At 36.3% G+C, this 21,424-nt stretch overlaps 1 protein-coding gene across 2 annotated transcripts in view; it reads right to left on the bottom strand.

Moving 5' to 3' along the window:
* Mps1 (dual specificity protein kinase monopolar spindle 1) overlaps positions 1-21,424 on the bottom strand; it is a 72,127-nt gene that overhangs the window by 25,658 nt on the left and 25,045 nt on the right. For both annotated transcript variants that reach the window (XM_090383491.1, XM_090383492.1), the window contains exons 5-6: positions 13,531-13,691; positions 7,597-7,721 (exon numbers count right to left, since the gene is read on the bottom strand). In XM_090383491.1, the coding sequence (XP_090239617.1) occupies positions 7,597-7,721; positions 13,531-13,691 (286 nt within the window). The remainder of the gene's footprint in view (positions 1-7,596; positions 7,722-13,530; positions 13,692-21,424) is intronic.

Below are 21,424 nucleotides of genomic sequence, written 5' to 3'. Positions count from 1 at the left end.
GATACAGCATCTGAAGAAAGTGAGGGTTCAGACCATAACATTAGTAATGACAAATGTGACAGTAGTAACAGTGAGTTTTTGGTATTCCAAAGACACAAAATTAGAATGAAAATCTTTGTTCTCAACTAGCATTTCATTTAGTAAACACCTGTGAAAATCTATATGCAACAGATATATTTTCCCAAAATTGGCCTTGTAAAAGGTAGGTTTTATTACCAGAAAATATGGTAGTTCTGCCGATTAACAAAGTAGTATAACACGGATAAATGAGTTTTTCAATTCAACAGGTGTTATCAATTTCTTCTTGAAAACTTTTGCATTAGCAATGCCTTTCAGAAGTGTAGTAGTGACTGGTTGGTTTATGGGTGTCATGGTAGATCAACTGCAATGTTATAGTGTGCCAGTTCTTATGGTATTAATAGATCAGCTATTTGTATTTTTCTATATAATGTGTATGTTCACAGGCCAATCTGCATGCTGTGCAGGCTTTCCTTCCTCTTAGCATTTGCTAATTATAGTCATAACTGAAGAGGTTTTAAGAATGCTTTCAGTCACTTATGGGATCTGAACTCAAACCTCTTCAAAGGAGTGAAATGTGGAAAATAAAATTCACCATACCAAGTGTGTCAACCTGGCAGCCAGCCCTCAAACAGTTGTTGTTTGGCTCAAGTGTTACCAGCTTTAACAGGTTAACAGTGCTGAACCTATATGAAAATAAATTGATATGACTATACAGTAAACCTCCATTATTTGCGGTCGCTGATTTAATATAAAATGAAACCTAAAAAAATGTGAATTTTAAAGTGCCGTGAACATTTTCCACCATAAAAAACATGGGCGTGGCTAAAATTATCTTTCCCGGTCAAAACAGCGCTCAGTGGGTGGGGGTAGAGGGGGGAGAAAATCCTGGCATGGATGTTTCCCGCTAATCCTTGTTCAGTGTGTGTTATGCGCTTGTCATGGAAGGTTTCGTCGTTTGCTTTTAATTTATATGCTTATAAATTGAATAAATTTATCAATTTATAAATTGATATGCTTACAAAAGTGAAAAATCTACTGTTTTGCAGTCTAAAACAGACTTTTTTAAGTGTGTTAATGGAAGAAAGTGACTTTATTGTGGACAAGTTCTTCCTAACCCATAAAAAAATATGGCTACAAATAACAAAGGAAATGTGAAAAGATCAAAGTTGATGACATTAGCCAATAAAATTGAGTTATTAGATAAAATTTCTAATGGTGAAAGTGTCTCCTCAGTGGCAAAACATTATAAAATCAATGAGTCAACAGTACAATCAATCAAGAAATCGGAAGAAAAAATCTGCCGTAGTGTCCGTGAAAACGTGCTAACTGCTTCAAAAATTTGCTCTGTAATTTGTGATGTTAAATTAGAAAAAATGGAAAAAGCTTTAAATCCGTGGATAGAAGACCGAACTCAAAATAAAATTCCGTTAACTTCACTCATCATTCGTGAAAAGGCAAAACTCCTTTATCAACACTTTAGCGAAACTGTTTATAGAACTGGCGGGATAAGTTTTTTAGCTAGCAAAGGCGCTGGTTTAAAATTTCTAATAAATATTACATTTAATATTAAATTGTTTCTTATTTTCATTTCGATGCCATATGCTTGCATTTCACTATGTACATAGTCATATTATGAAGGTACATATAATACATACATAGACAAAATTTTAGACTAGTTTTTCTTATATATTTCATACTTTGGAACGGAACCCCTTTGTTACTATGGGAGCCATAACTCAGTATTCGCGGCATTTCTCAGGAACGTAACCCCCGCGAATAGCGGGGGTTTACTGTATTTAAAAGGAGATACACTAATATAAGATTTTAAAAAATCCTTAACTTGTATCAAACTTCATGAAAATATTTAATATATTGCTCTCAAGTAATGACACTGGTATGCTATGTGCACACTAGTGCAGCCCACTAGCTTCCTAAGAACTGCTTTTATAGTCCAGTAGCTCCTCAAGAACTGGTTGAATTGTCTGCTAGTTCCCCAAAAACTGTTTGGGCAACCCACAAGCATTTCTAAGATTGATACCCCTACACTAGACTACTCTGAGAACTGTGATATTGGTGGGGAAATGGAAGAGGAAGAAACACTGAAAATCACTTCTGTGGGTGAAGAAAGGATTAGAAAAGCTTTCTTTGTATCAGTTTAAATTAGTGGTAACCAGCATTGATTGCATGCACACTACTTTTAACATACAGAAAACAATGCTTTAAATGTCTAAAAAATACAACATTTAAAGAAACTACCAAAAATTACATATTTATAAATAAAATAAAAATCAGTTAATTTTGAAACATAACAGTAAACCAACAAGAAAGATAATCTTTTTTCTTTTTTTTTTTATTGACTATGCATTAATACTGATATTTGGATGATGACAAACAGTGCTATGTTGCTAAAACTCAGACATACAAGGTGCGGCAATAAAATTCTTCCCGAACTGGAACAATAAAAAGAATAGAATATCTTCACCTTCTGAAAACTCATTTATCCGTGTTATACTACTTTGTTAATCGGCAGAACTACCATATTTTCTGGTAATAAAATGCACTGGACTATAAGCTCAAAAATGGTCTTATTTTCATTCAAAGTAATCATCACCTGATTCAATGCACTCATTACACCTTTCTAAAAGTTTGTCGGAAAGAATCAACAAATGCATTCAAAGAGATGATGTTTACAGTTCAGCAGTTACATTTTCCTTTGTCTTCAACATCCTGAAATCTCTTTCCTACGAGGGCAGTCTTCACCTTGGAAAAGATGAAGTCCACTAGATCAGGAGTAGGGTAGATGGTTTGTCTGTACAATGACAAGTTTTGTCAGAAATGCCTTCGCAACAAGTGCAAAATGGGCAGGGCATTATCAAGCAACAAGAAGAACCAGCTGCCTTTCTCTCAAAATTGAGGCCTCACCTGGGAAATGCACTTCAGTGGTCTTTGAAGCACCCATATATAGAACAAAACATTGACACTATCCTTCAAGTACAAATTCCTTGTGAATCACAACCTGTTTATCAAAAAACACGATCAACATTATCTTCATCTTGGACTTCTGTAAATGAAATTTTTCAGACCTTGGTGATTATTTTGAAGTCTATTACATGCTCTGATGCTTTGTGTCTGGCTAATACTGATACAACCAACACTCATCTCCAGTGACAGTAGTCAAGAAAATTAGGATTGTCTTGAGAAGTCTGGATGAAGTCTTCACATGATGACACTCTTTGTTGCCTCAGCTCTTCCACGAGGCTGTGCAGCACAAATTTTGCACAGACCTTCCTTTCCCCTAAATCTTCATGCAGAATTTGATAAATCATCTCCTCATTCATATCCAACTCATCAGCCATCATTCTGAGGGTCAAGCAGCGACTCTTCCAACAGTTTCTTGAAATTTTGCAATTCTGTCCTCAGGGACTCAAGTATCCTGTGACCTGCCAAATGATGCACACTGATTTGTGTCTCAAAAAGGAATAGTAAAGCAAAAACTGCTCTGGTTGAAGGTGATCTAATTTTACTGGGAGACTACTATCAGGGAAAAGGGTAACGTTTTTTGTAATAAAGATAGGTGGACCACAACCAAAACCCTGATTGTCAGATTTTCATGTCGGGACTAACGATATTAACAACTTGACAATCTGTTCGATAAATACAGGACACACTGAAAAAATTCTGGTAGTTAGGCAGAATGTGTATGTCTGCAATTCTGCCCGAACACGATAGGAGAGATTATATGCTCAAAGCCTTGTGGATTAACTGAAGACTTACTGGAATCTGCGAGGTTCTAGGGGATTTTTTTTTTTTTTTTTTTTTTTTTATATATATAATCTGTGTCGCCTGCACTTGTAGGTAGAAGGAATCTATTTTGTAGAGATGGTATTCATTAGAACAAAGGTGGTGCAAGGATGGATTTTTGCCAGTATTATTACTAAGGATACCTTAAGAGTTTGTGGAAACTGCTAGTTAGGGGGAGAATGGTAATACTCATCTGCATTTATCTGATGACATGGGTCAAAGAAAATGCTTGCACTCACATCAAGAATTCTTGTTTGTTGCTGCAGCATTCGAAGTCGGTAAGACGTTCTGAGGATAGCAACATTTCAAATGAGCATGAAGATAAAGCTATGGAAACAAGCCTAAATAACTTCAAGGGGTGTGTCGAGGTAATAAAAGATAGAAGAATACTGTCTTAACTGTGTCTGTAGTAACATCAGCAGCTGTCAATAAAATGGCTGAATTTGAACTACTGGTTAGGACAACTAATGCTGACATAATAGACTAACAAAAATGTGGTGCCATCCAGAAATTGGGGATGATGAGTTCCACTACAATATGTATTTAGGAAAGATAGGGAAGATAAGGGGTGGTGGGGTCATGTTTCTTATCAAAAGCATGCCTGAATGCAAAAAGAGCTTTTGCTGAGTCCAAAGTTACATCTGCCAGCATAGAATCTCTGTGGTGTGAATTAGTTGGAAGCAAAAGTATGAGAGTGGAATAATCTACAGACCAGTAGATTGTGAAGAATATGACAAGAGTCTTTACATACAGATGGGAGAGGCAAGCAAGTGTAAATGTCTTATTATGGGCAACTTCAATCTGTCCATAATAAGACATTAGGTGGGAGGGAAATGCACTATGGGGAAAAAATAATAATTGTCTAGTTTATTTTTTATATAAACTAGATGATTATTATTTGTACCAGCATGTTAGAGAAAATACTAGGGGGTGAGAATAGTCTTGACCTCATCATTACCCAGATCATTAATCATTGATCATTACTCACATCATTAATCAGATGGCATCACAGGGCTTAAGGTAAAGGAACCATTATGAAGTAGTGATCACACAATAGTCATTTGGAAGAGGAAGAAAGAGAAAGATTACAGTAGTTAAAGTTAATGGCACAGGTTTTAATTTCAGAAGAGGAGACTTGCACTATCTGTTAATTGGGCGGATTACAAAGGGAGGGCAAATACATTTAAATTTGTGGAATATCTTTCTTTAAAGCAAAAATCACAGAAGCCATGAATGCATACATACCATTAAGAAAATATTGCATGATGATGCTGAAATAGATGAATGCGGAGCTGGCTGGTTATATAGAGCAGAAAAAGATAGCATGAAATAGTTACAGAGTGATGAAAAGTGCTGAAGCCTACAACAGTTACAAGTTGTTCTGTAACAGTACCACAAATAAGATTAGGGAAGCAAAGGCTGAGTAGGAGAAAGCACTGGCTAAGAGAGCAAAGAATGGGGACAAGGAATTTTTCACGTATGTGAATACAACGAAGAAGAAAGTGAATCAGATAGAACTCTTGCACACTGTGTGTGGGAAAGTCATATATCTGATGTTTTGCATCTATCTTTACTGACGAAAGACCCTTCGTGTTGAAGAGAGGCTGTATGATTGAGAGTGAACCATATGAAATTAGTGATTTCAAAATTACATATGAATGTTTATTAGAAAAACTTTTGAACATAAAGGCAAATAAGGCTCCCAGAGTAGATGACACATACCAGTAATATTGAGGGAGGCTGCCAGGGAGTGTATTGAACTATTGAGGTTAATTATGAGGGCATCTTTGGACTTAGGAGAGATTCCTTTGGATTGGAAAAGTGCAACTTGCATGGTGAGATTCGCAAATGCGTGACAATATGAGGAAAGTCATTAATGATCAGTAGTCATTAATGACTTTATGTCAATGAAAGTCAAGCAGCAATCCTTCAGGTTGACTTGAACAGCCTTCAAGAATGGAAGGCTGTTCACTTGAGGAATAGTAACCCTAAAATAACTTACACACCTTGGTAGGGTTGAATTAAAGTAGTAGAGAAAGAAAGAGAACTTTGAATTATGATACAGGCAGATATGAAGCTCTCTGAGCAGGGTAAATAGGCAGTTAAGAAAGTCCATGGTGTCTTATTGATGAAAGAATCAAACATCCTGTAGAAACAGGGAGGTCATAATCCCATTGTATAAGGCAATTGTAAGACTGCACTTGGAATACTGTGTCCAAATATGGCGATATCGTTAAAAAAAAAAAAAAAAAATTTAGCTTCTTGAAAGCATCCAAAGATGGGCAACTCATATGGTGAGATTGACAAAAGGGCAACTGGATGAGGAAAGACCTTGATTATGTGGGCTACACAGAGCTTTGCAGTCAGGCACCTGATTGAACTTTATAAGGCTCTAGGAAGGGTTAGTAAAATGAATGAAGAAACAATTTTCACTGTTATAAATAATTCCAAAACTAGGGGCCATAAATTCAAATCACAGGGGAAGAGGTTTAGACTAGAGTGTAGGAAGTTTTCTTTTAAGCAGCAAGTTGTTGATTGCTGGAACAAGTTTCTTTCACAGGTAGTTGAGGCTGACAGTTTGAATACATTAAAAAGTCAACTGGATAGTTACCTATGTGAGGAGGGAAGCATATGATTTGTATCTTCTTATCTACTTTTTTTTTTTTAGTTTTTTTTGCCAGTGCAGCAAGAGCTGTAGCTTCCTTGTACTGATATGGCAAATACTATTACTATTTCAAGAGGTTAATATATGCTCACTTCTTGGGTCATCACGATCCATCTTTGAACCACTTATACCATTCAAACACACTGGTATGACTTAATGCTTCATCACCATGTGTACTTTTTAAAATTCCATATGTTTCTGTTGCAGATTTTTCCAGTTTAAAGCAAAATTTGATATTTGTTTGTTGCTCCATTCCAAAATTGTGAAAAGGAGCATTAACACTACTAACAAAACTGGTTGTTACTTTCAATCTGGAAGTAAAATCTCTGTACCACCCTCCATTAGAGGAAGTTTGAACTACAACACACCACTTTTGTTTATTTTCACACTCATCAAAAATAACTGCAACAACACCAGTCCAGGAACTTTATTGTCATACCTCATAAAAGGCTTAAAAATTAGTAACTTAATTTTTTTTAAAGATTAGATATATTCTACTATTTGTTGAAAAACTTACTGCAAACTATATCTTAAATATAAAAAAAATACAACAGGTAGAATTATGCATTACATCTCTGAAGCACAGAGTAATTTCATATAGCTGAATGATAGTAATGAAGTGTAAATTAAATAAGTAAATGAGATTTAGACAATGCTTATGCATGACTATGTTTTGTTTGTTTGTTTGTTATTTGGTTTTTTAGGAGCATTAGCAACTAAGGCCATATTGCTCCGGGATATGCGGTGGTCATTCCCTGAATGACCTTTCCGCATCCTCCGTATTTGGTGGTGACGGGCTCGAACCCCGGTCTAATCAAGAAGCGCGTGCTACGCACTGATGTATGACTATTCCTTATACTTGGTGTTAGAACAAGATTAATCTTATTATATTACAAAAATATTCACTGTATGAAATACATATCTTAAAAGCTTTCTTTAAAGTCAGCTGTTCACAAACTGAAAATTGTTGATTTGGAGTAAAATATTTCAGAAAAAATTTGAAATAACAGTACTGCTTTTTAAAACATTCATGAAAAGTAAAGTTAATTAAGTAATAAACAATGTTCAAAAAAGTGTTATTCATAATACATCATATTTATGTCATATACCTGATTATCCTTAAAAACACTAGTCATACCATTCTGCACTGAACTGGCTATCCCAAAGTCAATAAGCTTGAGTTGACCAGCAACAAGAAGGAAATTGGCAGGTTTCAGATCAAAATGAATTATTCCTTGAAGGAAAGCAAAAATAAATAAATTAAATTAAAATGATAATTCTGGTTTAATAAGGATTTCATATAAAATTCTGAAAAACAATGCTAGTAGTGGGGAAAAAAAGAAAGAAAGAGAGATTTTAATCCAGAGTAGTGATAGGTAGAACATAAAATGCTTAACAAGGTCTACTGAAAGCCAGAATTTATTGGGCAGCAGCGAATGGCATACAACTAGTTACCACTGATGAAAAAGATCCTTGGAAATGTCATCTAACTCAATTTTATTCAGCAGCACACCAATTCTTCATCATTAAACACTGTTTTAACATTTTTTTCATTCTCCACAGATGCTTTCCTTCCTGTCCAGTGACACCATTCACTGCCAGCTGATAAACAGTAAATATAACAATTGTTGTGTACAATTAGTTGCTGTTAAGTTTACCTGAAATTAGATTGCATCTGTCCCAATGCAGTACAATAATACAGGATTGTAGAATGCATTGTACTGCACAAGGCAAACACAGCCCAATTCTGGGAGCTAAAGGTAAAACTAACAGTTATATTTTTAAAATGGAGGTTAAGTTGATTGCCTGCTTGGTTGAGCCACATGCAGAGGTGAAAGTGATTCTTGCACTGCTTCTATTGGAACATGCAGCAACTTGGAAAGCAAGGTGTCGGGGATTTCAAGCCCTGCTGTGGGTATCATGGAACAAGTAAATACACGGGCTGTATTAGGGTAACTAAGAGTGAGAACAGGTGCATGTATACTAATGCTAGAAGCATTGTAAATAAATTTGATGAATTTGAAGTACTGATTAAGTCATCAAACGTAAGTCATCATGGTGTCACTAAGACATAAGCAATACTGAATTTGAATATAAGCAGTACAATGTATACTGGAAGAGCATCAAGATAAGACAGGAGGGAAGGTTATGCTCTTAGTAAAGAAGCATATTAAATATAAGGCATGCATCCATTTGACACAGTTGGCAAGTGTAACGTTGAGTCAGTTTTGTGTGACATAATAAGCACTAGGAAAACAAAAATGAGATTAGGAGTGTGCTTAATGAGTGATACTGTGATGAGTATACCAAACAACTATACAGAGTAATAAAGTGGGTCAATAAATCAGAATATCTTATAATGGGACATTTCTAACTTTCCAGATGTTGACTGGAATTTGTGGATTGGTCACACACGCAAGATTTTGTGGATTCATTAGATGACTCTTTTCTACTGAAGAATGTTACAGAGTAAGCAGTATACTCGATTTAGTTATCAGCTGTAATTAAATTCTTCATGCATTAAGAATGTGCAAATAAAAGATGGCAGTGACTACAATGTACTGATGTGGAATTAACTAAAAGACATAACTACTGTAGAGGGTAAAGACATTTGCTTTCATAAAAGGAGAACTACAGTGGTCTGAGGCAGTTTTCAAATTCTATGCAGTGGGAACAACTGATGCTGCTACCAACAGAAAATTCTAAATGAGAAGCACTCAGGGAAGTAATCACAAAAAAAAATACTAGTCTTTTCATATTAACTAAGAAATATTGTTCAAGGCTTAGACCTAAATGGATGCCAGATGAACTGATGAGACTTGTGGCAGAGAAGAAAAAAATGCAAGGAATGCATATAAATTATTAGGTGATACAGAAGCTTAAAGTAGATATAAACTGGTCTATAACCAAGGCACAAAGGTTAGGCAAGCTAAGGCAGATTATGAGAAGTCTCTGGAAAAGAATGCAAAGAAAAGCAGCAATGACTTCTATGCTTATATTAACAGTAGGAGAAAGTGGTTGAATCACATTGGACCACTTGATATCAATAGTTTAAGTGTTGATGATTCTGCTCAGATTGCTGACAAACTGAATAGGAAATGTGCAACTACATTAACACATGAGCAATTCTTTAGGAAACAAAGCTAATGTGGAGCTAAATGATTTTATGATAACTTAAAGTAAGTGTAAGAGAAATTGTTGAAGCTAAATATTAAAAAGGTGCATGGGATGGATGGTATCTATCCAATTATATTAAAGGAGATAAGCAAACTCTTAGCCATAATTACAAAGCATCCTTGGATTCATGGTATGCCCCTATGGACTGGAGATGTGTAAATGTATCCCCAAATTTACAAAGGGGAATCAAAAGGTGACAAGTAATTACAGACCTGTTAGCTTAATGTCTTTTCTAGGGAAAATAATGGAGTCACTGTTTAAAGAAGCAATGCAAGCCCATTTAGACAGGAATGCAATTATATAGTCACAGCATGGATCTGTTAAAGGGCAGTCTTGTCTGAACTTTTATACTTTTATACTATTTTGCAGTAACAAAGGAACCTAGATGCAAAAAATAATTTTGATATTGCATACTTGGATTTAAGGAAGGCTTTTGATACTATTGTACATAAAAGACTGCTGTACAAACTGGAGCAATGTGGCATTAAGGTCAAGTTACTGCTATAGATGAAGGGATGGTTGATAGGGAGAAAACAGAGTGATTACCAATGGGCACTGTCTTCATGGAATAATGTTATCAGTGGAGTCCCCCAGGGTTTGGTGCTGGGCCCATTGTTGTTTTCAATATTTATTAATGATACTAATGAAAGTATATCAGGCTTAATGTGTAAGTCTGCAGATGATACAAAGGTTAGCAGGGTGGTTAATGACATAATCAAGGTAAGCAATTAGATCTAGAAAAATTTGGCCAATGGGCTGAGAAATGGCAGATGAAGTTTAATGTTGCAAATGCAAACATACTGCATATGGATAGCAGTAATGCCAGATTAAGCTACCAACTGTGTGATATATTACACACAGCACAGTGGAAAATGAAAAAGACCTGGGGCTAAGCATTCAGTCATATATGAAGTTCCTCTGAGCAGCACAGGCAGGCGGACAGGACAGTTCGTGGGGTTTTGTCTATGATATACAGGAACTTTGATAGCAAGGATAAGGTGGTGATTATCTCTCTGTAGAAGGCCATGGTGAGGCCACACCTTGAATGCTGAATACGGGTCTGGAGGCCTCATTTTAGAAAGGATATACATCTGCTGGAACGGGTGCAAAGAAGGTCAGCAAGATTGATGAAGGGAACTCTTACGGGAAAAGGGGTGCTCTTACCAAGAAAGGCTTCAATTCTGCAAAAGTGGTGCAAACCATGCAAAAATTGTTAAGAGATCTAGGATACAGCGAGTCTATGGTATGAACTATCTTGAGCTGTAAAGGCAAATATAAAGAGAAAAGTCAAGTTTCATCAACTTCTTTTATTTTACAAAATACCAGAAATAGAACAAATAATGATTGAAATGGAAAGTCTTTTATCAATTTGGATAGAAGATTGCAATCAAAAAAGAATTCCATTATCTAAGGACAATATTCAGAACAAAGCTATTAACATTTTTACTAAGCTCGGAGAAACAAAATATCAAGGGGAGACTGAAACATTTATTGCTAGTTCAGGGTGGTTTGAATGTTTCAAAGATCGAGCAGGACTGCATAATGTTAAAGTAACAGGGGAAGTTACTAGTGCTGATGAAGATGCTGCAGCCAAATTTCCTGCAGAATTGCAAAAAAATCATTCAGGATGGTGAATACAATGATCGGCAAATATTTAATGCAGATGAAAGGGATGCCAACTAAAACTTATTTGGCTGCAAATGAAGCATCACAAACTGGGTATAAAGTCTCAAAAGATCGACTTTATACCCAGTTTGGGTATAAAGTCGATATAAAGTAAAACATTACCTCCTAATAAAAAAGCTTTTATTAGGAGGTAATGCTGAAGGTGATTTTAAATTTAAGCCTATGCTTGTGTACCATACACAAAATCCTAGGGCTTTAAAAGGACACAGCCATCAAGCTCTTCCAATCATTTTGAGTTCAAATAAAATAGCATGGATGACCAAAGCCCTATGTGAAGACTGGTTTATGTCTTATTTCTGTCCAACGGTTGAAGCCTGTTGCAAGAAAAATAATCTTACTTTTAAAGCTCTGTTGCTTTTAAATAATGCACCTGGACATCCTTCTGCACTTGGCAACTTAAATGAAAATGTGAAAGTTGTTTTTTTACTGGTGAATACGACTTTGTTATTGCAACCCATGGACCAAGGGACGATTGCAACTTTCAAGGCTTACTATCTCCATAGGACATTTGCACAGGCACTTGAAGCTACAACAGGAGACAATGCAATTTCTGTAGCAGAATTTTGGAAAAAATATAACACACGAATGGCCATTGAAAACATTCATGCAGCATGGGAAGAAGTGACAGCCAGCAGTATGAGAGCAGTTTGGAAGCATCTTTTAACTCATTGTGCAAACAATTTTACTGGCTTCAAGGATGCAGTTAAAAAAGTTATTGAAGACATAACTAATATTGGTAATGACCTTGGTTTCAAAGGCTTGGATACGGCTAACATTTGAGAATCACTTCAGCGTGCGTACAAAGAAGCTAAAGAAAAACAGAATGAGCCAGATGAAAATGTTACTGCAAAGGAGATAATGGTAAAAGAACTAGGCAAAATCTTTCGTATTGCAGAGAACCTCAAACAAAAGGTAATGGATGTTGATCCTAACATCGAAAGAAGCATGTTATTTTGACGGCCTAGAGAAGCTTGTTGTCGGCTACCAAAAATTGTATGATGAAAAAAGAAAGCCAAAACTGTTCAAATGACTGTGCTCAAATATTTCCGTAGCAAATAGTTAGTTTCTTTATTATGTATTTTATGCAATAAACATTTAATTCTATAATTATTTTTATTATCTTTTACATGGTATACAGTTAAAAAGTTATTTGAAAGGTATTTTTAAAATTATGGACATTCCTGAAGGTCATGGACCAATTATAATTTTTCCTATTGATTCCTATTATATTCAATTAACGAGTTTCCGATTTGTGCGTTAATACAGCCTGTATTAATGATACTGATGACCTAAATATAGTTATGATATAATATTCCTGTCAAGTAACTACTAGTAAAATCCAGACCTATGTGGTCACACCAGAGCATAAACAGAACGTGTTATTTATGCCTGAAAATACAATCTAGCTATAGGCAATACGCTGGATTTACCTTTAATTCAAATTAAGGAAAGATTGTTTGTAGACAAGATAAGAAAATTTAGTGAAAGTGTAATCAGCAATTAGAACTGTTTACCACATAGTCCTGTAGAGTCAGATGGCTTACATATGGTAGGTGATCAAAGAGTAAGTCTCCCTAGGCTATAGAAATCTTCACAACAATATTTGTCAAGGCACATATCCGAACCTGTTATGAGTTTATATATTCCAACTAACCTACTGTACTATTACTTATTTTATTTATTTTTTGAAGTGATCATTCATCTTAATTTCAGTTTTGTCTAGACATTCTTGAATAGAATTCAAAATTTAATCACTCTTTTTTTTGTGTTAGATGGATTAATTTTCTTTGTTACCTAAAATAAATTTTAAATTTTCTGTTTATACTCCGGCACGACAACCAAGTCAGTAGAGTTTACAATAAATCACCAATACAAATATTTATCGTATTTAGTAGTCACAGGCTTGAACCCCGCTCCACTCAAGGAACGCTTGCTATGCACTCTCGCTCCTGACCACTGGGCTACGTCAGGCCACTGTGTTTTATATTTCTTGTATGGAAGTGTTGTGTTATATAAAGGTTTGCCACAGTGAATAAGGCTTACTGAAAGAAAATTAAAATTAGTAAGCGTAAAAATTTTATTATGGAAGAATTTTTGAAAGTATCATATATAATGCAAATGCCTTTGGTAAGCATAAACTGTAGTATACAAAAATAAAATAAATATCATAAAGTGCTTACCAACTTTATGTACTTCTGCAACAGCTTCTAACATCTGGGACCAGTAAAACTTTATTTCTGTTGGAGTAAGCTGTTTCATACGAGTAACATTTCTCAGAAGCGATGCCAAGTCAGTATCACCCTTTTCCATAACTACCAAAAGTGCTTCATCATTGTATTCACTGCAAACAATTTATTTTTACTTTAACCATGACCATGATTTATAATCTTAAGAGTTTATAAATATATATTTTTAATTATTATACAGGGTAGGCCTGTAAATTTATGGTTAATTAAAGACTATGTTTTATATCCAATAAAACACATTTATTTTATATCTTAATTGAAAAAGAATTCTAAAATGTTACTCTCCTTGTGCATACATGCACAACCAGCATGGATTGTCTAAAATAAGACAGCAAAAATAAATGCTCTTCTGGAGTTCATACTCTTTTTTTTTATGAAAACCGCATAAAACAAACATGAAGGATATTAGAACCTATAGTACTTCATACCATGCATGGGTCGAAGACTTTTGCTTTGTGGAACTGTGGGCACACATCCAAAAAGATACCAATTTTGTTATAAACTTTTATTAAAAAATGTGCTGACTTTGAGTTTCTAAAAATAAATTAAAAAGTTAAATCATAAGTATTCTAAGACTGCACATCAATTTTGGGATTAGTTAAGAGTTGACTTACTTTTCCTCTTTCCATTTATGAACATGGAGTGGGCTATTCAATGCCTAGATTCAGTACAATTAAATACCTAACAACTGTGGGATGCAGTGTGGTCAGCATGAGCTACCATATCTGTGGACAAGCTCCAGCAACACACAGAGTTCTCCTGCTGTATGCAAAGTTGTGCATTAAGATGTAGGTTGATGTTTCTAAAGCAAAAGCTATCTCAGTGTAAATTATATAAGGCAGGCCAGATAAATTTGGCTTGCCCTATTACATTAACAGTTTTATTTATAACAGCTTTCAGCAACATTTATTTTAATATGATCTACAGAAGTTTCACTTTATGTGATTTTATTGATGTCTTGTATTTTAAAATTAAGTTTTTAACGTATCATTAAAATAATACCTAGAATTTGAAAGCTATCTGTCACCTTAACATTTAAAAATTAACATGGAATTGGCTATTCAATTTATAAATCATCATATCAAATTATACACATAAACTGGATTATAAAGGTTTTTTACTCTTTAAAATCTTCAATGATAGCATAGTGGTTTTGCCACTTGTCACTCATTTGAGAGGTCTGGGTGTGAATCCCACTGGAGACTGGGGAAATTCTTAAACAGTTTTTCAATTGGGGTGGTAGTTACCTAGTCTCATGTGGAGAAAGCAGGTCCCCATCTTCTTCAAGAGATATTCCAGATTTTTTAGCATGCAAAATATGCAAATCAGTCTACGAACACAAAATTACATAGATACAATATACTATGAACCAATATAAATTGAAGTATCATAAGAACTCTATAGAGTGAGCAATCAAGGCACCAAAAATTCCCAAAAACAAGAACCCTTAGTAATCAGCATTTATTTTTGCTGTTATTTTTCATCACTATTAATAACTTTTTTCATTAACTCTTGCCATTTCCTTCCTGCCTTGCCACCCCAGTCATCTGGGTCAATACATTATTAGTTGTATCATTATCTTCTCAATTTTTTTTTTACCATCTCTAAAAGCTTCGACATACTCTGAATGAAAGATATGCAAATTACCATGTTGCCAAAAGCACCACCCAAGGCTGGCTGAAATGATATTATGACAATTTCATATAACTATCCCAACAAGCTACTGGTGAGAGGGGGGGGGGGGATGCCCTCATTCCAATTTAATTTCAAAACCCATTGCTTACACTCAGAAGAGAATTGAAGGGGAAATTCTCCAACATATCACAGCCTAACAAAATGTGCAACCTGTTTGCAGATCTTTCTGGAACAGGACATGATCCAACCAAGGGGGGGATGTTTTTTGTGTGCTAGGTGCAGAAAATATGAAGAAATTAGGAGCAAACTCAGCATTCTGATGGGCATTTATGAGAGTTTGAATAGTAGGGAAGATGCCCTCAAAAGAATTAAAATGGGAGGGTCCATCAAGCTTTCAGCTGCCCAACTCAATGCCAGAGATCACTCTAGTGCATCAGATAATACAGTGGCATTCTTCAAGGCAGAATGAGCTGGTCCCAAAGGAGGTAGTTATTGTCAGTGACTACTGTCAGGGAAACAAGCTGTGCCAGGATAGGTGGAATACAACAAGGATATGTCTGGCAGGGGCAAAAGCTGATTATGTTCTAGAGTAGATATAATCTTTTAAGAGCACAAAAGATGATATTGTTGTACATGCTGGCACTAATGATATTAAGAGTAGGAGATCTGAAGACTTGCTTAACATATACAAGACAATGTTTGGAAAAAGTCGAGTTAGGATTGAATTTGAAAGTGTTTGCAATTCTTCCCACACATGATATGAGGGAGTATATGTTGACAGTCTTGTAAATCAATTTGGCCCTGGAGAGAATGTGCAAGGATTACAGGGTAGAATTTTTCTCAGTGTAGTCTATGCATGTTAATAGGAAAGACTGTTTTTACAGGGATGGGATACACTTGAATAGAAGGGGTGCAAGAATATTTGCTGATGCTATCGATACAGTGAAAGGTGTGTCAGAAAACTGCTGGCTTCAGGGGGGGGATACGCAGACTAATAGCTTAACTAGATCCACAGGCAAAGGTGAAAGTGATTCTTGCACTGGTACTATTGGTACATGCAGCAGTCTGGAAAGCAAGATGCCCGGGACTTCAGGGCCTGCTGTGTATCATCACGGAACAAATAAATACATGGGCTGTGTTAGAGAAACTAATTGTTGTTGTTGTTATTTGGTTTTCAGGAGCAATAGCAACTAAGGCCATATTGCTCCAGGGATATGCGGTGGTCATTCCCTGACCTTTCCGTATCCTCCATATTTGGTGGTCACAGGCTCGAATGCCGGTCTAATCAAGAAGTGTGTGCTACGCACTACTGCTCCTGCCCACCTGGATATGGAGGCGCCTAGAGAAACTAAGAGTAAGAACATGTGCATGTACACGAATGCTGGGAGCATCGTAAATAAATTTGATGAATTTGAAGTACCGATTAAGTCATCAAATGCAGACATTGTAGGAATAGTGTGTCACTCAGACATAAGTCACATAAGTGATGCTGAATTTGAATATGGAGAGTACAATGTACACAGGAAGGACAGACAGGACTGGAGAGGTGGAGGGGTTATGCTCATAGTTAAAAAGCATATTATATCTAAGGCACTGAACCCATTTGACATGAGTGATGAGTGCAATGTTGAGTCAGTTTGGTGTGATATAAGCACTGGGAAAACAAAATTAAGAGTGTTATAGGCCTAATAACTATGATAAGTATACCAAACAGCTATACAATAAAATAGTGTGCCAGCAAATCAGAATGTCTCATAATGGGGATTTTAACTTTCCAGATGTTGACTGGAATTGGTGGGTTGGTCAGTCACAACACTAGCAAGACTTTTGATTTCTTGAATGACTTATCGACAGCAGCATGTTAGATAAGCAACAAAAGGAAACAATACTCTTGATCTGGTTATCAGCAGTGATTCTACATGCATTAAGAATCAGCAGGTAAAAGACCCACTGGGTGGCAGCAATCACAGCATACTAATGTGGAATTTAATTAAAGACATAACTACTGTGAGGTAAAGGGGAAGGCTTTTGCTTTTGTAAGGGGACTACAGTGATCTCAGACTGTTTTAAATTCTGTAGAGTGTGACCAACTGATGATGTTACCAACAGCAAATTCTAAATGAGAACCATTCAGGGAAGTAATCATAAACTAGGCTTTTCAAACCAATGAAGAAATATTGCTCAAGGCTTAGACTTAAAGGGATGTCAGATGAACTACTGAGACATGTGGCAGAGAAGAAATGTCTATGGGATGCAGATAAATTATCAGGTGATACAGAAGCCTATGGTAGATATAAATTAGTCTGTAATCAAGACACAAAGGAGGTTAGGCATGCAAAGGAAGATTATGAGAAGTCTCTGGCAAAGAATGCAAAGAAGAACAGCAGACTTTATAGAAGAAAGGGATTAAATCACATTGGGTCACTTGATGTCTGTGGGTTAACTACTGATGACTGATCAGGCTGCAGACAAAATTAATAGGAAATATTCAACTACATTCACATATGAGAAATTCTTTAGGGAAGGGAAAGCCAGAAGTTTATCAAAATCTAATGAGGAGCTAAATGATTGTAATAACTGAAACAAAAGTGGAGGAGAAATTGTTCAAGATGGAATCTATCCAATTATATTAAGAGAGGCAGCAAAGGAGGCAACCAAACCCTTAGCCATAATTATGAGGGCATCCTTGGATTCTGGGGAGATCATTATGGGCTGCAGATGTGTGAATGTATCCCAAATTAATAAAATGGGATCAAAAGGAGACATGAGTATAGTAAGATCCCCGTATCCTCGGGGATACGGTCCAAGCCATACCGTGGATGGCTGAAACCGCATGTATAAGCGAACACCTGCTGACCCCATATAAAACGTGAATTTCTTGTACTGTAGGTACATTTATTATTATTTATTTTTTTATGAAAACCCCAAACGCAAGAGGTATTAGAACCTATAGTACTTAATACCGTGCTTGGGTTGGAGTTTGAGAAGACGAAAGATTTGTTGACATTAAACTAGAACTTGTGTGGGCTTTAATTTTCAGGAAATACATATGAAGGAAGGTTGTTCTAGAAAACGGCAGTTGAATGAATAAACGAGGAAGATGAAAAGTTGGTTCTGTGAGTTTGAAGTTGAACAGTAAATGAATGTTGGCTGGTGGCGGCACGTGTTCGGACTGTTTTGAAAGAGAGCAGGAATTATAGAAGCTAATTCAGAAGAACAGTGCCCATGGAAGTATCTGTAGAAAAGGCATGCAGCAGAAACAGTACATCTATGAGACAGAGTGCAGAGACTGTTAGAGAGGAGTCATTAATTAACCTAACTGCCCTCTTCTGATTGGAATCTAGAAGCCTGAGAGAGGTTTTGGGGGCAGCACCCCAGATGTGGGAACAATATTTCATGTTAGGGCAGATTTGCGATTTGTACAGAGTGAACAGCTGTTTGGAAGAAAAATAACGGCATGAGCGAAACCAAGTTTTTCAGATGCAGAGGAAGCAATATTTGTAATGTGCTTGTGCCAAGAGAGATTAGAAGTCAGGGTAATCCCCAAAAGAGATATCATTTTGCCTAGAAATCAGAGTGTCACCAAAGATAAGCATAGGAGCAGAAGAATCCTTTTTGCAGAATATAAGACAAGACTGAGAAGGATTTAAATCAACTAAGTTGTCTATGCCCCACTGGAGAATTACCTGGAGATCAGCATTTAAGGAATTGGTAGCGGATATTCGAGAAGTTGAGGCTGATTGAGCAGGGAAAGGTTTCTGAAAATGGAAAGTGGAATGCAATGTGCTATCATCAACAAAACTATGGATAGGATTTCCAGTCAATGGAAGGTCATTAATATACAAGAGGAAAAGAGTGGGGGAAAGAACTGAACCTTGGGGGACACCAGAATTAGTGGATAAGTTAGAAGACAGAGAGCCATCTACCATCACCCTCAGTGAGCGATCAGAGAGAAAACTGGATAACCAATTACAAAAAACAGTTGGCAAACCATAAGATGGAAGCTTGTTTAGAATTCCTTTATGCCAAACATGATCGAAAGCCTTTGAGGTGTCAAGAGCAACTACTTATGTTTCAGCGAAATTTTCCACTGAATTTGTCCATAAATGGGTAACATAAGCCAGAATATCACCAGTGGATTGACACTGACAGAATCCATACTGGCGATCAGACAGAAAGTTTCTAGGTAGTTTAAGACTTGGCAGTTAATTGATTTCTCCATTACTTTAGAAAGAGTAGAAGTAATTGCAATGGGATGATAATTGGATGGGAGGAATTTGTCACCTTTTTTAGGAACTGGCTGGATATGAGCAAATTTCCAAGCAGAAGAAAAAAAACACCTTTGGAATAAAAAATGAAAAAAGGCAACAAAAAACAGGAGTAATTTCAAGAGCACAAGTGGAGAAATACCATCAGGACCTGGAGTTTTCTTAGCATCAAGATTCGTCAAAATCCTTCTGACATCCTTTTGACGGAAGACTTTATTCAATGCAGGAGGCATTGAATAAAGCGTGTTGGGAATGGTGGGAGGTGTTTTATCAAGATCATTAATACATGAGTGGGAAAAAAATAGGATGCTAGCAGGTCAGCTTTATCCTTGTCTGAAGTGACAGCAGAACCATATGATTTGGACAGAGGTGAGAGCAGAGATGGGCAAAAGTTGCAGCCAATAGCTTTGGCAAGAGACCAGAATGCTCGGCTAGCATTAGGGCAAGAAGCAAGTTTTCTACTCTTAGCCTGTTCAAACTCTAGTTTGGACTGATTAATAACTGCTGCGAAACAATTGTTGCGAGCTTTGGTGTAGGCAGAAAATGAAACTGAAGAATGAGAAACAAGCCAATTACAATATGGAACATTCTCTTGAACAGCCTTAGCACATTTATTGGAAAACCAAGGTTTAGATAAAGGACGAGGTTTTAAAGCGGAGTGTGGAATAAAGGATTCCATTCCTATAAGAATAATTTCACTGACACGATCTGAGCAAACGTTGACATCAGAAGTTTTCAAACAGTCATCCGACCAAGGAAAAGAAGAAAAGAAATCTCGCAGGTCATCCCATTTTGCATTCTTGTAATGCCAAACAATACAAGGTTGGGAATAGCCATGAGATAAAGGATCCGTTGGAGAAGAGACAATCACCAAGTTGTGATTTGAGGTGCCTAAAGGTGCCTGAAACTCACTTCGACTGTGTACTTAGAAGGGTTGTTTGTGAGAAAAAGATCAAGTGTGTTGCCTGTATGGTTAGGATTGTCTGGTATTCTTGTAGGTAAATGAACAATCTGTGCAAGGTCATTAGTAATTGCAAATGCCTCAGTATCTCGACCAGCTGGGTCGGTGTGACTAGAAAACAGAAGCCGGCTGGAGTTGTGAACATTAAAATCACCAAGGAAAATTACCTCACTGTTAGGAAAGTTGGACTGGAGGTAGTCAAGTAGCAAAGAGAGAAAGTCAAAGAGTTCCAAGTGATTAGTGGAGTTGGGAGAACGGTAGAGACAACAGATGAATTTGACATAATTAGGTTCGATGCCCGGTCCATTGTTGTTTTCTGTACTTATTAACAACATTGATAAAGCTATATCAGGTTTAATGTCTAAGTTTGCATATAATACAAAGGTTAGCAGGGTGGTTAACGAAAGTCATCAGGCTGAGCTACCGTAACAAGATCTAGGAAAATTTGGTCAATGGGCTGAGAAATGGCAGTTGAAGTTTAACATTGACAAATGCAAGGTACTGCATACTGGTAGCAGTAACCACAGAGTAAATTATCAACTGTGTGGTACAGTAGACTTTCAGAATAATGATACCTTCAGGGATTTAAGGTGGTGTTATTTTGATTTTTCTGTTATCTAGAAAGTTTTATTTTTTAATACATTTAATGCAGAAATAATGAGGCTAAATAAGTAACAGAGAGATTAATAATGCAATTTTATTAACTGCATTATTAACTGCACATGAAAAACAAACATGTTGACAATCCAATGTTATATTCTGCATTTTTGCCACTCCTGCTTGCGCCTCGTTCTATTTTCTTTATTATATCAAGTTTAGTCCGTGCGGTAGTACAGTGGCATCGTCACATGGGGTGGAAAAGGCCCGGGTTCAAATCCCATCAATGAAGTGAGGAACTTTTATGGGCCTTTTTCACTCCGTGGCTGAGTTAGTTGGTCTGATCTCGGGTGTAGATAACAATGTT

This window comes from Mastigoproctus giganteus, chromosome 10, assembly GCF_048544385.1.
Source record: "Mastigoproctus giganteus isolate SK-2022 chromosome 10, ASM4854438v1, whole genome shotgun sequence".
NCBI classification, from domain to species: Eukaryota; Metazoa; Arthropoda; class Arachnida; order Uropygi; family Thelyphonidae; genus Mastigoproctus; species Mastigoproctus giganteus.
The sequence above is the reverse complement of the archived record's forward strand: the minus strand, read 5'-3'. Positions and strand labels throughout refer to the sequence as shown.